We start from the raw sequence: 20654 nt of genomic DNA on the forward strand, positions 1-20654 counted from the left end.
CTGAGTTGCCTGGCAACAGGACAATAGACGTTGCCTACACCACAGTTGTCAGGCTGCAAGGAACTCGCCAACCTTTTGTGAGGCTGTGGGGTCCATGGCCATGATGCCTCTACCTGGACGTTTCTAGGAATGAGCAATAGATGCTCCTGGTGGCTTTTGGGTAGCTTGTGGGCAGATCTTGGCCCAGTTCTGCACCGTGGCTGTGGTGTCAAGGGGTGCCCTTTCTCTGGGTCAGTAATTGGTGTCCCCTCTGTCCCATCATGTCTTCCCCTTCCCCCCTTGTGGCTTAGGAATTGAGCACAATAAAGCACCACACCTCCATGCTCCAACCCCCAGGCCTCCATGCTCCACCCCCAGGCCCATCCACATGGCTGTAACCTTCATCAGCCACAGACAGACTCGGAACAGGGCTGTGGAAAACTCCAGAACCAAGGTTTTTATTATGATCAGAAGGTGCTTGCTTGCTCAGCCTGCTGGGAAGGGGTACATTCCAGCTCTGAGGGAGACCGAGTGACCTTCCCTCCCCCGCCCTTCCCACCCCCTCTCTAGAGTGGGCATTGTAAGGCATTTCATACGTGGTGTTTTCTTTTTCTTTTTTAATAAAAAACAAAACAAAAAACAAAACCAGGCCTGGAGTAGAAAGAAAGGCCCTGCAATGAACTTTCCAGATCAAACTGAAGTGAGATGGGTTGGAGGCAGAGGGTCTGAGGGGCAGGTTTCATTTCTAAGGTTGGCAGAAGCCACTGGGAGGGCTACAAGGAGAGGGCGGGGCTGGCAGGAGGCCAAACTCAGACAGGCAGTCTGTCTTCATCATTTTTCACTTTCACGTATCATAGAAATTTAAGCAAAATAGCTATGTCATATATATTTGTATATCATATATATATATAAATTAGGCAAATAAAGATGTCAGGACTTCGGAGTGAGGCACCCTGATGCCGCCGAAGGACAAGGCGGGAGGCCAGGTGTTGGGAGCCTGGGTCACCAGCCCAGGCTAAAGGAAGGGTTTGTTCCTTATTGCTGATTTGGGGGCCTGATTCTTGGGCAGGAAGCACCTAAGGGCCCTGCCTTTCAGCCCTTCCTGGCCTCTTTGGGACTGGGATACTGCCCCACCATGGCCAAGGCCTGGCACGGGGGGGGGGGGGCGGCTGCCTTTGACTGCCTTCCCCCTTCGGGCTCTGCATGCCATGCTGGGCCGGCCAGCCAGGCTTCCTGCTGTCTCTGCGGGTGTTGCGCTCCTGGAGCTTGGACAGTCCAGCTAGAAAGCCGGGCTGTGTTTGAAGTGTTCCCCATTCAAAGGGGCCTGGCTTCCTCAGGTCTTTAAAAACGGGCTTCTTGCCAGAACCGTTCTGTGGCAAGAACGAACACTTGGAAAGTGAGTCTTCTAAGTGATGTGCTAAAAATATTTACTAAACCTCATCGTTGGAAAGAAATGGATATTTTTTTTTCTTAAAAAAGTCAAAAGAGGCTCCCTAGGAGGGAAATATTTCCTCCCTGGGTTGGGGTTAGTGACCTGGGCAGCCCATGGCCCGGCCAGCCGGCCTGAGTTGTGGTAACTGGGAACTAGGGTGCCCATGGGGCCCAAGTCAATGATAACAACGGGCACACGTGACCCGGCGACCTGGGGCTGGCAAGAACCCAGGTCAGCCCTTACCCCTTCTTAAGCGGTGTGGTCACGCGCGTGCGCACACACGCATTGGTGGGTTCTGTATTAAATCGGGTGCATTAAAGAAAAGTCTGACAGGCAGTGCAGGTGCCTGTATTTTCCGCAGGAGTGGCTCAGAAGATGTTGGGGCACATGTGCCAGTCCTTCTTCTCCTTGGCCTCCCAGTAGCCGCCCTTGTATATGCAGGCCATCTCCCCGGTCAGCGGGTCCAGCCTCTTCTCGAACCACAGCGGCGAATAGCCATCTGACTCCTTCTCTGCTCCGCAGGCACAGTGGGCGGGGTGAGTTGCCTGTTGCCTAGGCTACGCCCGGGGTTCACTGCCCCCTCCTCAGCTCTCCACCCTCCCCCCCCCCCGGTGTATATTACCCCTTCTCACCTTCCCTTCTACCCTGGGAAACCCTCCCTCACCCCCCCCACCCACGCCACACCATCACTCCCTGGGTGGGTGTCCATCCGTTCCCCCGCTACGCTATGCTCTGTGCTCACCTTCCTCCCCGCCACAGCCGGCCGTGCACGACTCCAGCCGCCGTCGCCGGTTCAGGCGCTGCTTCTCCTCCAGGCGCTGCTTCTCGGTGTTGGCCTCGTCCCAGCGGCCCCTCTCCATCAGCCGCTGGTCCGGCCGCAGGCGGCTGTCGGTGGGCGCCACGCCCTCCTCCTGCTCGTTGAGGGTCAGGGCCAGCTCCGAGAAATAGTACATGTTCTCCGCGTTCTCCCTGTGGCGGTGAGGCGGTGGTGAGCGACAAGGGTAGCCCCTCCCTTAGCGGGCTCCTGGCCCATCCTTTAGGAACACAGCCCGGAGAGCCCACCAGCTGCGTGGAACACGCCCTCTGCAGCCCTCACCCGGTACATCCACCCGCAACTGCTTCTCTACACTGGACCTCTCTTGTCCTTGTCCTTTTTATCCGTGTCTTGTTAAGGTTTCCCCTACTACTCTGTTTTGCAGAGCGTCAGGCATAGCCATGCTGGCTGCAGCACCTTGCCTATGTTGAGCACCCCGGTCGGAGATGCCTGTATGTTCATTGGTTGGAGATAAAATGATGCCCTTCTTTAGGGTTTTCTGCTTTATCACGCACAGCATTCCCTCCTACCTGGCTGGAACTGGTTCTTCGTTTGTTTTCTGATTCGAGATAGATGCTTAGCGCACAGTTTTTATTTCGTGTTTTTCTGATGTGATCCGCATTTCAAAACTGCACGTCAATCACTCCAAGTATGGCATTAGCTGAGTCGCAGCGCTTACCAAGCGCTTACCAAGGTCCAGTGATCACTCATGGTCTTTGGCTTTCATAATATTTTCTCTGCCCTACCGATTAGTTTGAAGCATATTTTTTTTCTTTTTTTCGGAGCTGGGGACCGAACGCAGGGCCTTGCGCTTGCTAGGCAAGTGCTTTACCATTGAGCTAAATCCCCAACCTCAGTTTGAAGCATATTTTGTGAATGGATAACCATGGGTTTTGGTTTTCTTCTTCTTTTTTTCTTCCTCTAGTATAATTGCTCTGGAGTCAGATACCGCTGGTACATTTTTAGTACTCTGAAATGTGTCCAGCAGTCCAGCCTATGGACAAGTTGCATGTGGCCCACATGGGTTTGCTGCAGCTGGCGACAGTATTCTATGGCTAACTAGTGGTATTTGCTGTTCAGATGTAAAGCCTTCACTTTTATTTGTTTTCCTCCCCACAATTCAGAGCAACACACACCCACACCCCACATGCATGCCTGGTACCACGAATCCCCTGGAACTGGAATTACAGTTGTGCACTGCCATGTGGGTGCTGGGAATTGAACCCTGGTCCTCTAGAGGAACAGCCAGTGCTTTTAACTGCCGAGCCAGCTCTCCAGCCCCATTCTTTACTCTCTTCCTCAGGATACACATTTTGTAGATTAGTTGGGAATTGAAAAGCTTGTCTCCGCTTTATACCTAGACTGAAGCACTTAACACGTCAGGCTGCACCCTTATCCAGAATGCTGGGGAATTTGGAGCACTGTGCATATATAATGAGATATGTAGGGGATGGGACTTAAGGCTAAACCGGAAACGCAGGTGTGTTTCGACTCGATCTTAAGTACAGCCTAAAGCAGGTAGAACACGGTATTGTGTGTGTTGTTCACTCACTGCGTCCCGGAGGATTCAGAGCTCTGGGTTTGGGTTCCTGACACTACACTGATGCCTCGGGCTTAACCCTGTGACCTCTGTTTCCCTATCTACAGGAGACTGGCCCATGGGGTGGGGTGGGGTGGAGGTGGGGGTGTGTTCTTCCAGACATGAGGTCTGGCTTGTTCCAGGCTGGCTCAACCAATGTGAGGATGCTCAACCTAAGAGCTGAAGGTTAAAGTCTCCAAGCCTGGCCCCTCCATTTGCTAATCAAATGAATACAAAATGGCGCCTTGTGGTACACTGGGTTCCCAGTTAGGATTATTGATTTTGACACAGGGTCTCTCCACAGAGCCCTGGCTGTCCAGGAACTCATTGTATGGACCAGGCTGGCCTTGCCTGAGTGCTGGGATCAAAGGTGTGAACCACCACACCCAGCCTGTGTTGGGCTTTTTAGAGGGTCGCTTTGCTGGGGCTCTGGGTGCATGCTAGGTGAGAGCGCTGCCTCCCAGCTGCCTTCACTGACCTGTGTGGTGGTTTTTCACAGCTAGGGAGTCACATGGTCTGCTGTGACGCGCATTTCCCCGTTGGATTATTTTTGCTTTTATTTATTTATTTTTTTAAAAAGTGTCTATCTGCTGTGAGTTCCTGCATATGTGAGAGCAGACACCCAAGGGAGCCAGAAGGAGGTATCAGATCCCCTGGTGCTGGGGTTACAGTGAGCCACTGACATAGGTCCTAGGAAGCCAATTCAGGCCATCTGCAAGGGCAGAGAGCATTTTTAACCTCTGAGATACCTTTCTAGCTCCTAGGTTTTTTTTTGGGGGGGGGCAGACTCTCATTCTGTAGCTTGGGTTGGCTTGACCTGTCCACCACCACCTCTAGGATGCTGGGGTTATAGCTGTGAGCTACCACTCCCCTCTTAAATTCTTTTCATGATAAAATAATCTTAATTTGGATGCTAGGGATTCAGCCCAGGACCTCATAAATGCTAACCATACTCCATCACTGACTTGAGCTGTAATCTAGCCCTCTTTCCTCTTTCTGTCTTTTTTCTTTTTTGAGACAGGGTCTTGTTGCATAGGCCAGGCTGCCCCTGAACTCAAGACCTTCATGCCTCAGCCCCCTCTGTCCTCCAATCATAGGTAAGCACCCTGGCACCCAGCCCTTCCTTCTTTCCTTCCTTTCTTTCTTTCCTTCAATATTTATTTGGTTAGTTGAGGGCTTGTTTTGTTTTGTTGTCTGTCTGTTCATTTTTAGAAAACAGACTCATGGTAGTTTAAGTAAGAATGTCCCCATGCAAAGGCTTGTGTTTGAATGTTTGGTACCCAGTTGGTGTCTGGGGAGGATTAGGAAATGTGGACTCATTGGAGGAAGTGTGTCTCTGGGGGTGGACTTAGCTTAGGCTAGGTGGAGTCTATCTTCCTCTCCCACTTTTTTCCCCTCTCTCCCCATCCTTGCTCCCTGCAGATCAGGATACAGTTCTTAGCAACTGTTTCAGTGCCTGCCTCCGAGCTAACATGTTTCCTGCCACGATGATAATGAACTAACCAAGCCCCCAGTAAAATGATTGCTTTTATAGGTTGTCTCTTCACAGAGACACATCATGGTTTTGTCTCTTAACAAGAATAGAACAGAAACTAACAGGATCTTACTCTGTATTTCTAATGGCTAGGAGCCTAGGCAGCGATCAGGCTGGCCTTGAACTCTGAACTCCTCTGCCTCTGCCTCCTGAGTTGCTGGGATTAAAGGCTATATCAAACATTCTGTCTTGGTTCTTAGTAGTAACCCTTTGCTAAGAACAGGGACTGTGGGTGCGCTCCCTCTCTCTCTTCGTGTACCCTTTCTTCATGCTTTTTTCCCTCTCTTTTTGAGGCAGGGTCTTATGTAGCTGAGGCTGGCCTCAATTCACTGTGTATCAGCTGGCCATAAACTTCCTATGGCCCTGTCTCTACTACCTGAGAGTGTGTGTGTGTATGAGAGAGAGAGAGAGAGAGAGAGAGAGAGAGAGAGAGAGAGAGAGAGAGGGAGAGAGAGAGAGAGAGAGAGAGAGAGAGAGAGAGAGAGAGAGGAAGGAGGAGGAGGAGGAGGAGGAGGAGGAGGAGGAAGAATCATTCTCATAAGGGATAGAAGGTAGTCAGTCATGTGTAGTTTCACATTCAGAGTGTGAATTATTTCTTAACAGTCAGGAGACTTGATCTCACTGGAGAGGCCGTCTGGCATTTCTTCTCTTACAAAGCGAGGTGTGTGTAGGAGGGAGGGAGGCACTGGTTGATCTTTTTCCTAGTGGGACGACCATTCTGCCCCAGACTCTTTAAGTCTTATCCACGGGATCTGCTGTGCCTCTGCTCTGTACAGATCCATAAACCTCTGAGGGGCTCCAGGCACTAGACAATCTCTAGGCCAATCACTTTTCCATCCTCCTGCAATCTCCATGTCCCAAGGCTTAGGATAGGTCTTTCCTCTGGCCTTCAATATGTCCTGGGCTCTCACTGTTTAAAATAAACTGAGGGGCTGGTGCTATAGTTCAATGGATAAGAGCACTGGCTGCTCTTCCAGAGGACCCAGCACTCACATGGCAGCTCGTGACCACCTGTAACTCCCCAGTCCCAAGTGATAGGACACCCCTTTCTGCCCTCTTAGGGCACCTGCATGCAAGATGTTGCATACATACATATGCAGCACACATTCATACATAAAATAGAAGACATTTAAAATACCTTGAAACGCTGCCTTCTTTTTTTTTCTGAGGTAAGGTTTGTAGCTCAGGCTGGCCTTGAACTGCTGATCCTCTTGCCTTTGACTGTTTTGACTATAGTAAGTTCTAAATGAACATTATCTTTAACTTTACCATTCAGTCTATAGATTCTCTTGACCCGAGGTCTTTCTTCCTCTCCTGACTTTTAATGTGGGATCTTGTCTTCTGTGCTAGCACTCAGTGCTTGTGTATGCTGAGCACTGGGGCTCTGCCATTAAGTCACGCCTCCATCCTCAGTGAGCAGCTTTCATTGTTAACCTATTCTGCCTCCTTTCCACTTTTATTTGCTTCTTTCCTCCTGGAAAACTTGGTTTGCTGGTTACCGAGGGATGGCTGTATTCCTCCTCTTCCTGTCATTGGTAATGCCAGTCTGTCAGCACCTGGAAGGCTCCCGATATTGCTGAAGACAGCTGTTGGGGTGCAGGATTTCAACAAGTAATAGCTTTCTAAGAATCTGGCGGTTTGGGGCCAGGCACAGTGGTACATGACTGAAATCCCAGCTCTTGGGATGTTGAAGCAGGAGGATTGCAAATTTGAGGTTTGGGCTACATAGCAATTCCTGGGCCAACCTGACATGACCTGTAGCAGGAGAGACTGGCTACTTTAATAGACGTAGAACACCCTCTCTCCAGCAGTACCCATTTCCTTCTGGGACCCTGGGCTAGAAGCACAGCAGCTAGATACAGCTCCCGGCCTTGCTGTGGACCTTATGCAGCTGAGGACTGCTCAGGGAGTCTAGGGGTGAATTCTACACACACTTTCAGGAAGTGCTCTGGGACTCACTTGTGGTGACCAACGTGTAGGCCTTCCCATTTTACCTCTCTCTTTTGGCTTCTTGACCCAGAGTCTCACCATGGAGTACAGGCTATCTCACTCACTACGCAGGCTCATGCTGTTTCACTATGCAGCTCAGGCTGGCCCCAAACTTAGAACCCTTCGGCTCCAACTTCTGAGTGCTAGAGTTGCAGGTATCCCCAAAGTTCCCATTTATGCTGCAATGCCTTTCTTCCAACCTGTATCCCGAGGCCATATTTGCTCTACTGAACCTTGCTGTGGATCCTCAATTTCAGCCATTTTTTCCTCCATAGGTTTCTCTCTTTTGTCTTTGCTGTAAGTTTCTCGCTCAGTTTCCTGTGATTTGTTGTCAAGCTTGGCTTTTTTTCTTGTGGCATTCGTTGCAGGGAAGAACTCTACTCGGTCACTTTGCTCAGAGTGTCTACACAGCATTTGCTGCCACTGACTGTCTTCATGCCCATGAGCTGTTGGGCTGCCACTGTTGGCACTGGGATGGCAGCATCCTGACCCTGTTCTCTGCTAGATAGGTGGGGTGAGGGGAATCCTATGCCAGTCTCTTCCCTGCCCTCTTCTCTGCCTCTGTCTTGGCCCCCTTATCCCCCAAAGATGGCGCCCCACCCTGACTCACGGCAGTGGGTATTTCCTCCATAGCAGCTTGGCTGGCAGCGTCTGGTACACGGTTTTCTGCTTCCCATCAGAGCTGGGGCTGCTGTGCACAATCTTAGAACACTCCATCTGCTCATCCCAGGAACCTGACAGCACGTAGTGGGCCTTGCCCTGGCTGTCGCTCACCACTCCAGTCACCTGCGGATGTTGGCAGGACACATAAGCACACAGTCTGCTCTGGGCCCACAGGGTTCCAGGCTGTGACCCTGGTTACCTTTCGGGCTGCCTCTTTGGAGAAGTAGCTGTAGGGCACGAACTTCAGCTGGCACCGGTCCTTGGTCTTGTGGTTCACAATCTCAATGTCCCCTGACTAGTGAGAGCAGGTGGTGGTCAGTTGTCAGTCCCTGGGTCACAGGCCCCACCTCCCCAAGGACCCCCTGACCTGGTCAATCCAGAGCTTGCCCACGATGATGTTGTGCACAGTGGAGGTACTCTTCCTCCACACGTAGTGATTGCCACTGGCCTGGAATTCGAGGTGGATGGCACCTGGAGGCCAGACAGGTCAGAGGCCATGGGTCCCTCATGGCGGCTCTGGCCAGACCACCCACAGACCCAGGGTCAAGAACTAGAGGGATATCTGCAAAACCTTGGAGGGACGGGGTATAGGCTAGGAGATCAGTGGTCAGTGGGCCTGGGGGTCACAGCTGGCTTTCAGATGGGCAAAGCCAAGCACCCTCCCATCCAGGGAGCCCTGAGCTCACCAAGTGGCATGATGGAGATGTATTTCCCCCGGAACTTGCTGGCGATGGTGATCTCCTGCCAGAGGCTCCAGCCATGCTTAGAGAACACGTGGTGGGCAGCAGACGGGGGGTGATGGCTCACCTGGGACCAGACCAAGCTAGGTATGAGCATAGCTAGACACAGACCCAGCCAGGGGTCTTCATGCCCCCCATCCCAACCGCACAACAGCCAGGCTGTATTGCCCCAGACTCTTTTCAGGGTGCCTCACGGCACAACCTTGCCTTGTCCCCAAACTCCCCTCAGGGATCCAGTGAGCCCAGTGATTATCGTGTTCTCCCGTGATTATCGTCTCCCTTTTCTATCTGCCCCTCTCCCTTCTGTCTAACCACGTGTGCTCTAGCGCCATGCACTGCCGTGACCACTTCAACTGACCATTCTGCCTGAACAGCTAGACATTAACGTCCTGAGCCCCAAACCCTCACCCCGAACAATGAGAGCTCTGTGTCTTGCAGTCCTCACTGTGTCTCGGTGTCTGAACTGCACCTGGAGCCTCTAGGGCACTCACCACTGGCTGGATGAGGAAGAGGGGTTCAGGCCAAGGACTCTGAGATCCCCAAGCCCCACCTCTAAAGTGTCAGTCAGCAAATTTTCCAATTCCTGTTTCACACTTAGCCACCATAATCTTGTGTTGGTTACTGCTGCCACCTGACAAGTCCTTGCGTGCCCTGGAGTATATCTAAACTGGCAGCCTGCTCAGGCAGCTTTCGGGGTTCCTTCTGGCTGATCATGGGGCCCAGAGCAGCTCTACGGCACTGGGCCATCTCCTTGAAAGGTGTCCTGGTTCAGCATCAGACTGCCATGTGACCGTGTGTAGCGTTGACTTATCTTCATGGGGAAAGGATAGAGGGGATATTGACCGGGGACGTGTCCTTCTCAATATGCATGTCCCAGGCTGCTGCCTGACACTTGGCTCAGTGGTGACCTATGCTCTAGCTTGTCTAGACTTGCTAGTGACCCCTGTAAATTACCTTCTATTTTTGTTCCACTAATCCCTGGTTGGGGGATTAATCCTTCCCTCCTATGGCCAGACATGACTGTCTCACCAGGCTCTCCCACCATGCCCCTCTCTGCGTCTGGACCTGACCTTGCCATGAGAGGCCCAGTTGCCCAGTTAGACATGAACTGAAGGTTCCATCAGGGTCACAAGCTGTAGTCCATTTGTCACCCGGCCAGATGAATAGCTGACCTTACCTGCTCGCAGAGAGAACGCAGGCCCATGTCCTCCAGGCGATCCAACTCGAAGGTCTCCCCCAGCATCGGGTTGAAGGGCTTGGCGATGCGGTGCACGGTGGTGGAGTAGGAGGACACCGAGAAGGCAGCCACCAGGCACATCTGCTCCACAGAGCTGGTGCAGTTCACCGCCTTGTCCAGCAGGTGGTGGTACTCGAGGTCCTCTGTAAGTCGCTGGAGCATGGACAGGGGCTCATTGAAGTTCACCTGTGGGTGTTGCAGGTTGCTGGTCAACAGTGTCTCTGCCTTTCTTAGATACCACAGGACAGTACTGAGCTGGTGGCGCTGCCACAGTGAGGTTCGTGTCCAGCACCTCCTGCCTCCATTTTCCCCCTCAGCACATGTCCCTTGTTGACATGCCACTTTGTGTCACCTGAGGATGTACACTGTCCCCTTCTCTCACCAGGATGCCAACTTCATGAAAGCCATGGCATCAGGAAACCACATGCCCAGAGATGGACCATCAAAGTCAGACACAGTGGGTCCAGGGGTCCACAGGTGGGGGCCGTAGATACTCCCTGTTTGGAACCACGGACTAAGTGTTCTGTAGAGAGCTCCTGTGCTATGCAGGATGGGTAGGGATTGGCCCCATTGGCCCCATTAGCCCCAGACAAGTCAAGGTTATGTTCCCTTGGAAGGTGAGTCTTCCTTGATAACATTATCTTATTCTACTCTCTAGGGGTGTGTGTGTGTGTGTGTGTGTGTGTGTGTGTGTATTGTGTGTTTCAGCTGGGCAGTGTGGACACAGAGACGTGAAAGTGTCACACAGTAAAGCTGGTTAACCAGGGGGCCCCAAGCCCTTTCTTGGTGATAGAAAGATGCCCTTGGATGGCTCTATGACTTTGCTGAGTCTCTATTTGCCAAGGGTGCACCAAAACAGCCCCTGGCAGGAAGGACTACCTGCCCCTAAAACCTACCAATCTCTGCCACCTCTGTCTACCGTGTGAGGACAAGTGGGGGGCGCTATGGGGCGTTCTGGGATACCCCCGGCTCTTAATCACACAGAATCCTGCTTTGGCTGCTTCCTTCACAGTTTGAAGGTCCCTGTTCTCTGTGGAATAGTCCAAGGAACACAAAAGACTCAGTCACACACCCCTCAAGTGCCACCTCCCAGGTTCTCATGTGCACCCACATCCCTGGAGCCCCAGTGGCTCCTGCCCAGAGGCGCCTACCGGCATGGGGATCCGGGAGAGCTCTCGGCCAATGCAATTCTTCATGATGCTCCAGAGGTTAAGGCTATAGTTGGGTTTGTCAGGGATCCGGACTCGCCTCTTCACTTTGCATGAATCCTTGGGCATGAATGAGGCACCATCTAATACCTGCCGGGAGAACAGGCATGTGTGTCAGCAGACCCCGAGCCCATCCCCCGTGAGTCCATGTACTTGCTCCTGACCCTCCAAGAACTGACAGTCAGTCATATGCTGCTACACTGCTTGGTGAGAAAGGCAGAGGCCACCTTCTCCTGTGCTGCATGGGAGGCAGATCTGGAACCCAAAGGTGGCCCTATGTTCACAATGCTGATACCTCTCCAACCCTGAGGCTGAGGTGCCCGGCCGCCCTTGGCTCCTGTGTGCTCCCACCTCACGTACATTATCTGCTGAGGTCCAGTCCACAGAGGTCGTCCCAGGTCCACCCTCAGGCTTTCTGCAGAAAACGAAGGGGAGTCCAGTTGTGGACAAGTTCTGACAACTGTCTCTAACCCTGCCCTCCCTGAATCCAGACAGCCAAGGTGCGAGGCAGCCCAAAGGCATCCTATCCATGTCTGTTGTGGGACAGGAGCTGAGGGCAGAGGGACCCAGACAGCAGTCCAGAGAGGCCCAATCCTTCGTCATTGCTTTCAGTACGGGAGGCTCAGCAAAGCCCTTGCCTAGAGTCCTTATACCCAGGCCCAAGGAGAAGACAAGTGGAGAGTCTGGGAGAGCCTGGTAGGAGCCCATGGGCCCATTTATCCCACAGACGAAGTGTGCCTTCATGTGCTTCCTACACTGGGGGTCCTGAAATGTCCCCTCCTGTTCTCTCACTTATGGGATAGGCCGCTATACCTGCAGGGGCACTGAGGCTGATGGGCCCGGGCTCTAGGAGCCTGTGGATGGGCAGTGTGGCTCAGCCAGGCAGCCAGAGCCTCAGGAGACGGGCAGGAAGCAGTTGACTGTATGGAGCCCAGAACCCTTGGAGATGAGGAGAGCAGGTTCACCCTGGTTGCAGAACCATAAGGATTGATGATGTTGCTGGAGTGGGTGGAAGTTCAGACAGCCAGGTCGTGCTCTATGCCAGCTCTGGATTTAAAATGCTACTGTAGCCTTTTTTTTCCTTTCTTTAAACACAGGAACTCATTATGTAGCCCCGGCTTGCCTGGAACTCCTGTAAACCAGGCTGGCCTGAACTCTTTTTTTTTTTTTTTAAAGATTTATTTATTTATTATATATGAGTACACTGTAGCTGTCTTCAGACGCACCAGAAGAGGGCATTGGATCCCATTACAGATGGTTGCGAGCCACCAGGTAGTTGCTGGGAATTGAACTCAGGACCTTTGGAAGAGCAGTCAGCGCTCTTAACCACTGAACCATGTATCTCTTCGGCCCTAGGCTGAACTCATAGAGATCTATCTGCCTCTGTCTCCTGAGTACTGGGATTAAAGGGGTGTGCCACCATACCCAGATTTTTTCTCTTTTTCTTCTTTCTTTTAAAATTTAATATTCCTAGGAAACAGTTTTTGAGCTGAACACACACTACTGGTTAGACAGCTCTTTCCCCAGAAGAAGATGGCTGGCACTTGTCACCAGCCTGAGTCCCCTGAGCACAGCTCCTGCCCACCCTGTCTGCTTCCCACTCTGCTCCTGCACCTGGTTGTCAGATAAGCCGCATCTCGAGCCTTTCCTATGGATCCGAGAGTCTGACATCCTCTCTGGCCACTACTGTATGTTTACCTGTGATCCTAGAAACAGCCCAAGTGGGCAAGCGTGTATGAAACAGGCTTCACGACAGGAAACGGGAGTGGGCGTCTCGTCTGTTACCAAATGATCACGCTGGACGGAGCAAAAGGAACCTGTGTGGTTCTGAGCAGCTGCGTTTGCTGGGTCTTTCCCCCCTCTTCTGTCTCCCTCCAGACTGGAAGCGATCCAGCTGGCGCCCTGGCTAACCTCTAGGTGCAAACCATTCGGGCATTCTTATTTATGGCTAACAAAAACAGATAAGCAATGCTATCTTGCCTGAGATGGAAAGAATAACCCAAGTGTGCCTAAGAACCAGAAACCCTCCCAGGCTGCGGCAGCCATCTCTGCTCAGAGCGTCCTACCTGTCTTCCTTGGCCTCGGTGATTACGGTGATGAAAGATGTGGAGTCTTCCATGGCATCAAAGTACTCAGTATCTTCATCTTCTTCACTGTTCTCCCCTTTGGAAGTCAAGAAGCTTCCTGGACACACAGAGAGACTCCGTTTGCAACCTCACAGAGTGCACATGATGGAGTCTCCTCTATCCCGCCAGCCCCACCTGCCCACTTAAGACACCTGAGCCTGGTCACCCTGTGCTATGGCTGCCCTGGTCATCCTGGTCACCCTGCGCTATGGCCACCCTGGTCGCCCTGTGCTACGGCTGCCCTGACTTTGCTTTGCAAGGACAGGACATCTTTTCAACTTGTCATTGCTCAAATACTTCTTTCCAGAAGCCTCCTGATCTGTCCATGTTTGGTCAGACTGCCGGTGGCCCAGATTTCCTACCCAGGGCGCCCTAGCCTTATGTTAGGTAGGCAGCCACCCGACACCCGACCAACCCTGCCCCAGAGAGAACAGCTGGGCTCACTGAACTTCATTGGGACTTAGAACTTCGACATGGTGGGTGGGGATGTTGGCAGTTAGTGACAGGCAAGGGACGTGCCGCACCACAGAGGGAGTCTGTACTCCTCGGCACAAGCCCGCATGGTTTTAGGACCTGAGAGGAAAGGAAGTAGAGCCAGAGGGGAAGAAGGGGGTGAGGGCGGTGCTGGAGTGTACCCACCAGCCCATCAGCCCTGCTATCACACACACCCTCGCTGAAGCTCTTGCTGGAGCTGGCTGGCCCGCCAGGGGTGTTGCAGAAGGCCCGTTCAAGACTGTTGTGCTGCTTGGCCAACTGCTCAATGGTTTCCTCCAGGTGGACTCGTTGCTCCTGCTCATAATTCAGAGCCCGCTGCCATTTCCGGCTGTGAATCTCCGCTAGTTCCAGGAAGTCCTTACAGGCCTGGGAAAGACCAGGGGCAAAGTAAGCCTTAGACTGTGGCCTGGCCAGCTCGCCCCAGCCAGGCTCCTTTTTTGGCGCATGCCCAACCTACAGAACTGGCTTTCCCCATCGCACATCATAGCTAGGACCTCGGCTGTCTGCTAGAAGATCCTTACTGGGTGCTAGGTCCCCAGAGCCACAAGGTAGGCTTAGTCTCACAGACAGACTAGTCAAGAAGGGTGGTAAGCCACATACTTCCCAGCTCAGAGGCTAACAAGTCTTGTTTGAGAAGAACTAGGACAGCTGGGCATGGTGGGGCAGGCCCGTAACTCCATCCACATGGGAGGCTGAAACAGGGTTGTAAGTTCAAGGCCAGCCTGGGCTGTAGAGTGAGCTCAGGGCCAGGTGGTGACTTAGTGAGACACTATGTCAGAATAACAAGTAGAAAGAGGGATGGGACTACAGCTTAGTGACAGAGGCTGTAGGTCCCATCTCTAGTGATAACACATAGATCAAAGGGAAGGAACCCTAAGACTGGCACTTCCCACCAAGCCATTTTATAGTACCTGTTACATACCTCTCTGCCTTTGTTTTGTTTGGTTTGTTTTGGTTTGGTTCGGTTTGGTTTCTTTTGGTGGAAGTGTGTTACTATGTAGCTGAGTGGCCAGGAACTTGCTACATAACCCAGGATGATTTAGAACTCACAATCATCTTGTCTCTGCCTCCAGCCTATGTGGGATGGCAGGTGTGAACCCCCATGCTCTGCCATAACACTTCTTGTTCAGGCTTCATATCTCGTGCTGTGATAAAAATGCCCAACAAGAAGCAACCTAGGGAAAGGGGGCTTTATTTGACTTACAGCTCTAGGATGTGATTGAGCAGAGCAGAGAAGTCACGGTCTATAAGAAGCTAGTCAGATAGCCACAGTCAAGGGCAGAAGGAAATAAATGTGTGCATGGCTACATGCTTGCCTGGCTCAGCTCCATTTCTTTACTCTAACACAGCTCAGCAATCCTTGCCTAGAGAATGGTACTGCCCACTGTGGCCTGGGATCTTCCCATATCCATTAACTTAAGACAGTCCCCCTCAGACATGCTTGCAGGCCAACCCAACACAGACACTGAGACTCTCTCCTTAGCTGATTCTAGGTTGTGTCAAGTCGGCAAATTAACCATCCTATTGCTTTTAAGTTTTTCCAAGTACGCGACCTATTATGACATCAGACTCTTTTTGCATCCATAGGTGGCTCCACTGCATTCTTATGCAGCAGGGTTGGGTCATCACATCCCTGTCATTATAGAGAGAGGAAAGCTCTGGCCTCAGTTATCCCTGGAGGGGGCAGGGTTGGGTAGGGAGCACTGGACTTGCCCAGCAGAAGAGGCATGGCCCCTGGGCCCGCAGATGCTCGAGTGCTTTCAGCTGCCCCCTCCCCAGCACTGTGTCCCTTACCTTGTTTCACCAACCCACCAGACCCCCTGGGTGTCATGCGTGCAGCACACTATTCATGGGATGTGGAGCACTGCAGTGGCCTTTCAAAGGCTGCCAGAGGGACAGTGGTGACACAGAGCACTGAGGGTACACCTCCTAGATATGATCTTGTAGGACGCCAGCTGCATCTGCCCAGGCACCAGTCGCTCATGCCCTCAATCCCTGGGCTCCTCCTTCCTCCCACTCAGCCTGGGGAAATCACCCAACTCTGCTAAGGCCAGGTCCGCTCAGCTGCTGGCCTCTGTGCAGTTGCATGCCGCTGAGTTTGTTTTTTTTTTTTTTTTTTTTTTTTTTGTATTAACCCTTTTCCTATGGGGTTCCTGAATGGCAGTGACTGTTGTAGAATGCATGCCAGCCCAGAGAATACTCAGTTGGGGCTCTCAACCTGGTAGAAATGGGTGAGGATCAGAGGTGTCCCAGCAGCTCCTCTGGGCAGCAGGGATGGACCAGTGACGAGCCCCCCTAACATGGACAGAGTCCCCATAGCTTTGCACCAGGAGCCATTCCTGTTTTCAGCTGTCTCAAATCTTCCACAGGGACAACCTGAGCTTTGGTGGCCTTCCTGGCTTCCTGTTAGGGACCCAGTGTACTGCTTGAGAGCTGGGTGCCTGGCCAGTCCTTTAACAGGCACAGATCCAGATGCCCCTCCCCCAATCATCTCCCTACTAAGACCTGTGATATGTGCTGGGAGCAGGGACGTCCCACCTAAGAGGTAGAGGCTGACCTGGAGACATAGAGTGAGCTACCCAAGGAGACCAGGAGAGGAGAGTGGGAAATGCCAGGAAACTGAAGGAATGGAATTTGGCAAGGCCACTCAGCCCATGTCCTCTGAGAGGCTGAACAACAAGAGCCTGTGCTCATGTGAACCCTAACAGACAATACAGCAGCTGGGTCAGGGCTACACCAGAAGGTACCTCTTAGCTCATTCTGTCCCAGGAACAAGAAGCAGCAAAATGTGTGTGTGTGTGTGGAAGGGGGTAGAACGTTCTTCTGGGCAACCCAGGAACATTCCAGACTCTCTTAGGAGCCCTGTGAGGTGAGTAGGCAGAGATATTCACCCTATTAATACCAAGGTGACAGGACTGAGGCTCTGAAGCCATTGCAGCAAAGAGGTGACAGGGCCAGGTCCGGGTCCTTAAGCCAGAGTCAGTCCAATGTCTACCTTGGCTGCTGCTCTCACAGGTCCCATAACCCCATCAGTCATTCCCACAGCCTTAAGTTCGACCCCAGGTGCTGTTGTCCCTGCAATGGTTGCTGGCCACAGAAAGAAAGCCAGACATAGTTGGGCTGGCATCACAGAAGGTGCCAATGGTGAGGGGACCTCAACGGAGCATGCAGTGTTTGGAGGGGAAAGCACTCTCATTTCCAGTGAGGGACTGATGGGCTGAGGCCTTCATTCTTCCACTCTCCACTGAGACCCCTGGAGAAGGTACTGCCCAGGTCAACAAGCAGGTTGGGGTTTGGAATCTGTCCCCTCTGCGGGAGCCACCTCCCCACTGGGAGGCCCGTACAGGGTGAATGTGTTGAGTCCTGTTGTAGCTGGGAGCTAAAGGATGCCCCTCCCCCATCGTGTCCCAGGTTCTTCCTAGTGTGGGGGATCCCGGCAGCTGGGCAGAAGCCCTGGCTCATCCCCACTCCACAGTGTCCCCATCACTTTCTCCCACCTCTCCAGGGCTCCTGAGTCATGTCAATGAGCATCTCTTTCTCGTAACTCATGAGCTTGAAAACAAGACCCATAAAGGAGACACGTGACAAACATCAAATGACAGCCTAAGGTCACGGTAACAAATCCCATAAACTGGCATCAGAGACCGTGTTTCTCCCAAGAAACAAAAGCAAAAAGCATCTTCCCCCTCTCGTCCCCTGGGCTGCACTCCTCCCCAGTCCTCACGGGCCTCACCACACAGCCAGCATTTCTGCTCACCGGGAGCTGCTACGTGCATGTCCCCACAAGATCCCGACTCGGCGGGACTAACTCAGCTCAGAGATGTACGGGTCATGCTCATAAGCACTGCGGTTGCCATTTCTCTGGCATGAACAAGCAAGGGGGAAACATGGGTCCGTCCACGGCCGTCGGGAGGTGTGTGCAGGAATGGGGTCTGAGTCCCTGTGCGTGTCATCCGTGTGTCTTCCAGGGCCAGAGCCAGTGCTGCTAGCTTATGCTGTGAAGCTGGAACTTTATTGATGTCCCCAAGACCCTTGGCCCCACAGACCGTGTGGGATCCACTGGTCTTCCACGGGTGGAAACAGAGTCTGGAGACTGCTCATAAGAATATTGGGAGTGACCTTTAAGCGGCAATCCCAGTCCTGGGTTCAACAGGACAGCAGACTGCTTGGAGATACCCTGGTTATATGTGACCTCCATCTACCCTGAAGTCACCACAGGGCCCATGGGTGTAGACGGACAGAGAGACAGGAAGTCGGAGAACCCACAGACAGCTATGCCTCATTTGAACCAAATGTGGGTAGAGTGGGTCTATGCCTGTCCCAGAGTGTCACAGCTGCTGACTCTGTCCCTCTCTAGATTAGGTTCGATGGCGGGGACCCAGGCAGTCACTGCACGCTGGGGCTCCTTGCACAGATGGGCTGCCCTGCCTGCTTGTGAACTTCACATGCCCTGTATTCCCTTCCAGCCCCAACACACCTACCTGCTTTCCACCCCCAGCTCCCAGGGTCTTCTCAGCTGCCACTGGCCTTCTCCAGGCCTCATGCTGGCCACGCCGTGAAGAGACAGGAGCCGGCCTGGCTCTGCTGCCCTGGAGTGCTGAGCTGGGCAGTGCACACGGGGATGTGTTCACTAAGCTGGATTAAGCCTGGGGCCCAGCCAGGGGCATGGGTGGGGGAGCAAGGTGGGGGTAGGGTAGGAAAAGCTTGGCTGACCCTGCTAAGGCTGGGCATGGTCACATCTCCCGTGAGGCTCTGCCACTGCTACATCTCAGGCCAGAAAGTTCTTTCCTACCCATCAGCAGGAGATGACCCGAAGTCCCCCATTCATACTCATGGGCTGCTTTCCTGAAACCTCGGAGCCAAGGTAGATGGGCTCCATCTGGGAGCCAGTGTCTGGGTCCCACACAGGCACCGCCTTCCTTCCCTTCCTGTTTAGTCCCTCTGCCTCTAGAGCTCAGCATCCTTGTGGGATGAAGGACCTGACTCTGGGCCGAAGGACCTGACTGACTCTGGGCTGAGGGGCCTGACTCTGGGACACCTGTACAACCTGGGAATGACTCTGCAGGGTCAAGTGTCCCTCAGGATGGGGATCAGGGTTCGATTCCCAGGCACTGCTCCTTTCTCCAATTCCCTAGGGTTGTGAAAGGGTCATGGGGAACATGGGTACTCCTGAGAGGCAGAGATGCAGGCTAGGGCAGCAGGCTTCCTGTGGGGTAGACGTGGAGCCTATTGAAATGCCCCAAAGTAGATGGCATTCAAGATGGCAGGCCTCCCCCTTGGGCCTGCCCTACCCTCTGGGGACTCACCTCCCTTCTTAGCAGGTGTCCATGGGATACACAGTTTCTGACCTGGAAACCGCTGTTCGCTGTACCCAGAAGAAGGACGAGCTCTAATCGCTTTTGCTCTTCCTAATCCTAATCCTGCCAGTGACCTCACAGTTCCTCCCATAGCCAGGGGCAGCAGCCATGGGTTTCAGCCTGTCTGGCCTTCTTCATGCCTATGTGTGGCCTGGGGCAGCCTCTCGGGCTCATGGAGGGTCTGTGTAGTGAGAATCCCGCTGGGCCTGGATGTCAGTGTCTAATGTAAAGCTCAATCTCCCTCCTCCACGGTCTGAGGGAGATACTAGAGGACTCCTGGCAGTGGGGTGGCTAACCACTGGGCTCAAATAGCATGTGGGAGATGGCCAACTGTCCGTCCAGAGGGAGGTTAGTCTGTGCGGCTGGCTCTGCCTTCAGCCACCAGTCCATACAACAAGATCCAACAACCCTGGGCAAGGGAGTGACGGAGGCATTGGGAGGAAAGGCTGTTTCTGTTTGTGGCTAGGGTAGGATTTGCTAGGCCCTGCTGTGCATCCAGTGTCTGTTCTCCAAAGGTACTTGGGTTCTCAGCTCCTGGTAAAATTCTCCCCAAGACTCTGGGGTTGAGGCTGCCTGGCTCCTACCCTGATCCTTGTGTGGCCGTGAATGACTGGGGATAGCCTTCCTTTCAGTGGCCTGAGAGCTCAAGGTAAACCTGAAGGAAATGGTAGCGATACATCGTCTCCCTGAGTGCTCCCACTTGAGTGCCCCTGTGGGGAAGCCACTCTGTTGTCATCTCTTTCCTGGTCCCCTTCAGGTTCCTAGGGTAGTGAGGCCAGGCTACAATCTGGCCATCACTGTGTAACACCAAGGCTCTCGACCTTCCCTACCACAGGTGGGCTCTCCTGGCTGTGACTCATGCTCAGTGTTGGGGAGGCAGCTCTGTGCTTCAGTTAAAACTCCAAAATAGCCTTTCCATATTCAAAATAGTTCACCCCTTGCAGGCAGGAACGCGCACCATCTGGCTGCCGGTTTGCCAGCTGATTTCAGACAATTCTGGAATCTATTTTTAATCCACCTCCCCAGACCCTAAATGAGCAAGCTGTCAGGAACAGAACACTGGTCAGCTAGCAGGGGCCTGTCCTGGTTCCAGAAGGACCAGGGCCACGCTGCATCTCATGGCCCATCGCCTGCTGGACTGGCCCGAGGACCCCATGGACCCCATGAAACCCAATGACGTCCCAGCCATTCCCAGGGGCAAGTAGCTCTTTCTGTCTCTCTCCCTTTTCCCTTGATTGACCCAAATAGAGACCTGCTTTTTTTCTTTTATTTCTATGAAGTATTCAGAGGTGCAGAATATACCCGCACATCTCCCTGTACATAATTGCCTGCCCTAACACCCCATCTTTGTGTCTGTCTCCCATTAACACCTCCTGTCGTCCCCCCCTTATATCTGTCTGCCATTGCAGCCTTCTCCAACTGGCTCGTCCTCTCTTGTCAACCCAATAAGGTGCCCCTACCCAGTGGGCTCTCCCAACATTGTGTGTCGAGATTTCCAGGT

General features: G+C 52.9%; 1 protein-coding gene across 50 annotated transcripts in view; it reads right to left on the reverse strand.

The window, feature by feature from the left end:
- Positions 1 to 411: 411 nt before the first annotated feature.
- Positions 412 to 20654, reverse strand: part of Osbp2 (oxysterol binding protein 2) — a 161694-nt gene continuing 141451 nt past the window's right edge. For 9 of the 50 annotated variants that reach the window (XM_039092010.2, XM_039092007.2, XM_063273189.1 and 6 more), the window contains 12 exons: positions 13970 to 14162; positions 13242 to 13359; positions 11989 to 12174; positions 11527 to 11590; positions 11119 to 11265; positions 9908 to 10153; positions 8677 to 8797; positions 8358 to 8461; positions 8190 to 8285; positions 7938 to 8113; positions 2154 to 2380; positions 412 to 1922 (listed from right to left, as the gene is read on the reverse strand). In XM_039092010.2, coding sequence (XP_038947938.1) covers positions 1780 to 1922; positions 2154 to 2380; positions 7938 to 8113; positions 8190 to 8285; positions 8358 to 8461; positions 8677 to 8797; positions 9908 to 10153; positions 11119 to 11265; positions 11527 to 11590; positions 11989 to 12174; positions 13242 to 13359; positions 13970 to 14162 — 1821 coding nt within the window. In that variant the 3' untranslated portion in view covers positions 412 to 1779. Of the gene's footprint in view, positions 1923 to 2153; positions 2381 to 7937; positions 8114 to 8189; positions 8286 to 8357; positions 8462 to 8676; positions 8798 to 9907; positions 10154 to 11118; positions 11266 to 11470; positions 11591 to 11988; positions 12175 to 12873; positions 12973 to 13241; positions 13360 to 13745; positions 13875 to 13940; positions 14163 to 20654 lie in introns of those variants that run through there. The other 41 variants (XM_039092013.2, NM_001107232.2, XM_063273201.1 and 38 more) reach the window with 31 other exon arrangements.

Source organism: Rattus norvegicus, chromosome 14 (genome assembly GCF_036323735.1).
Source record: "Rattus norvegicus strain BN/NHsdMcwi chromosome 14, GRCr8, whole genome shotgun sequence".
NCBI lineage: Eukaryota > Metazoa > Chordata > Mammalia > Rodentia > Muridae > Rattus > Rattus norvegicus.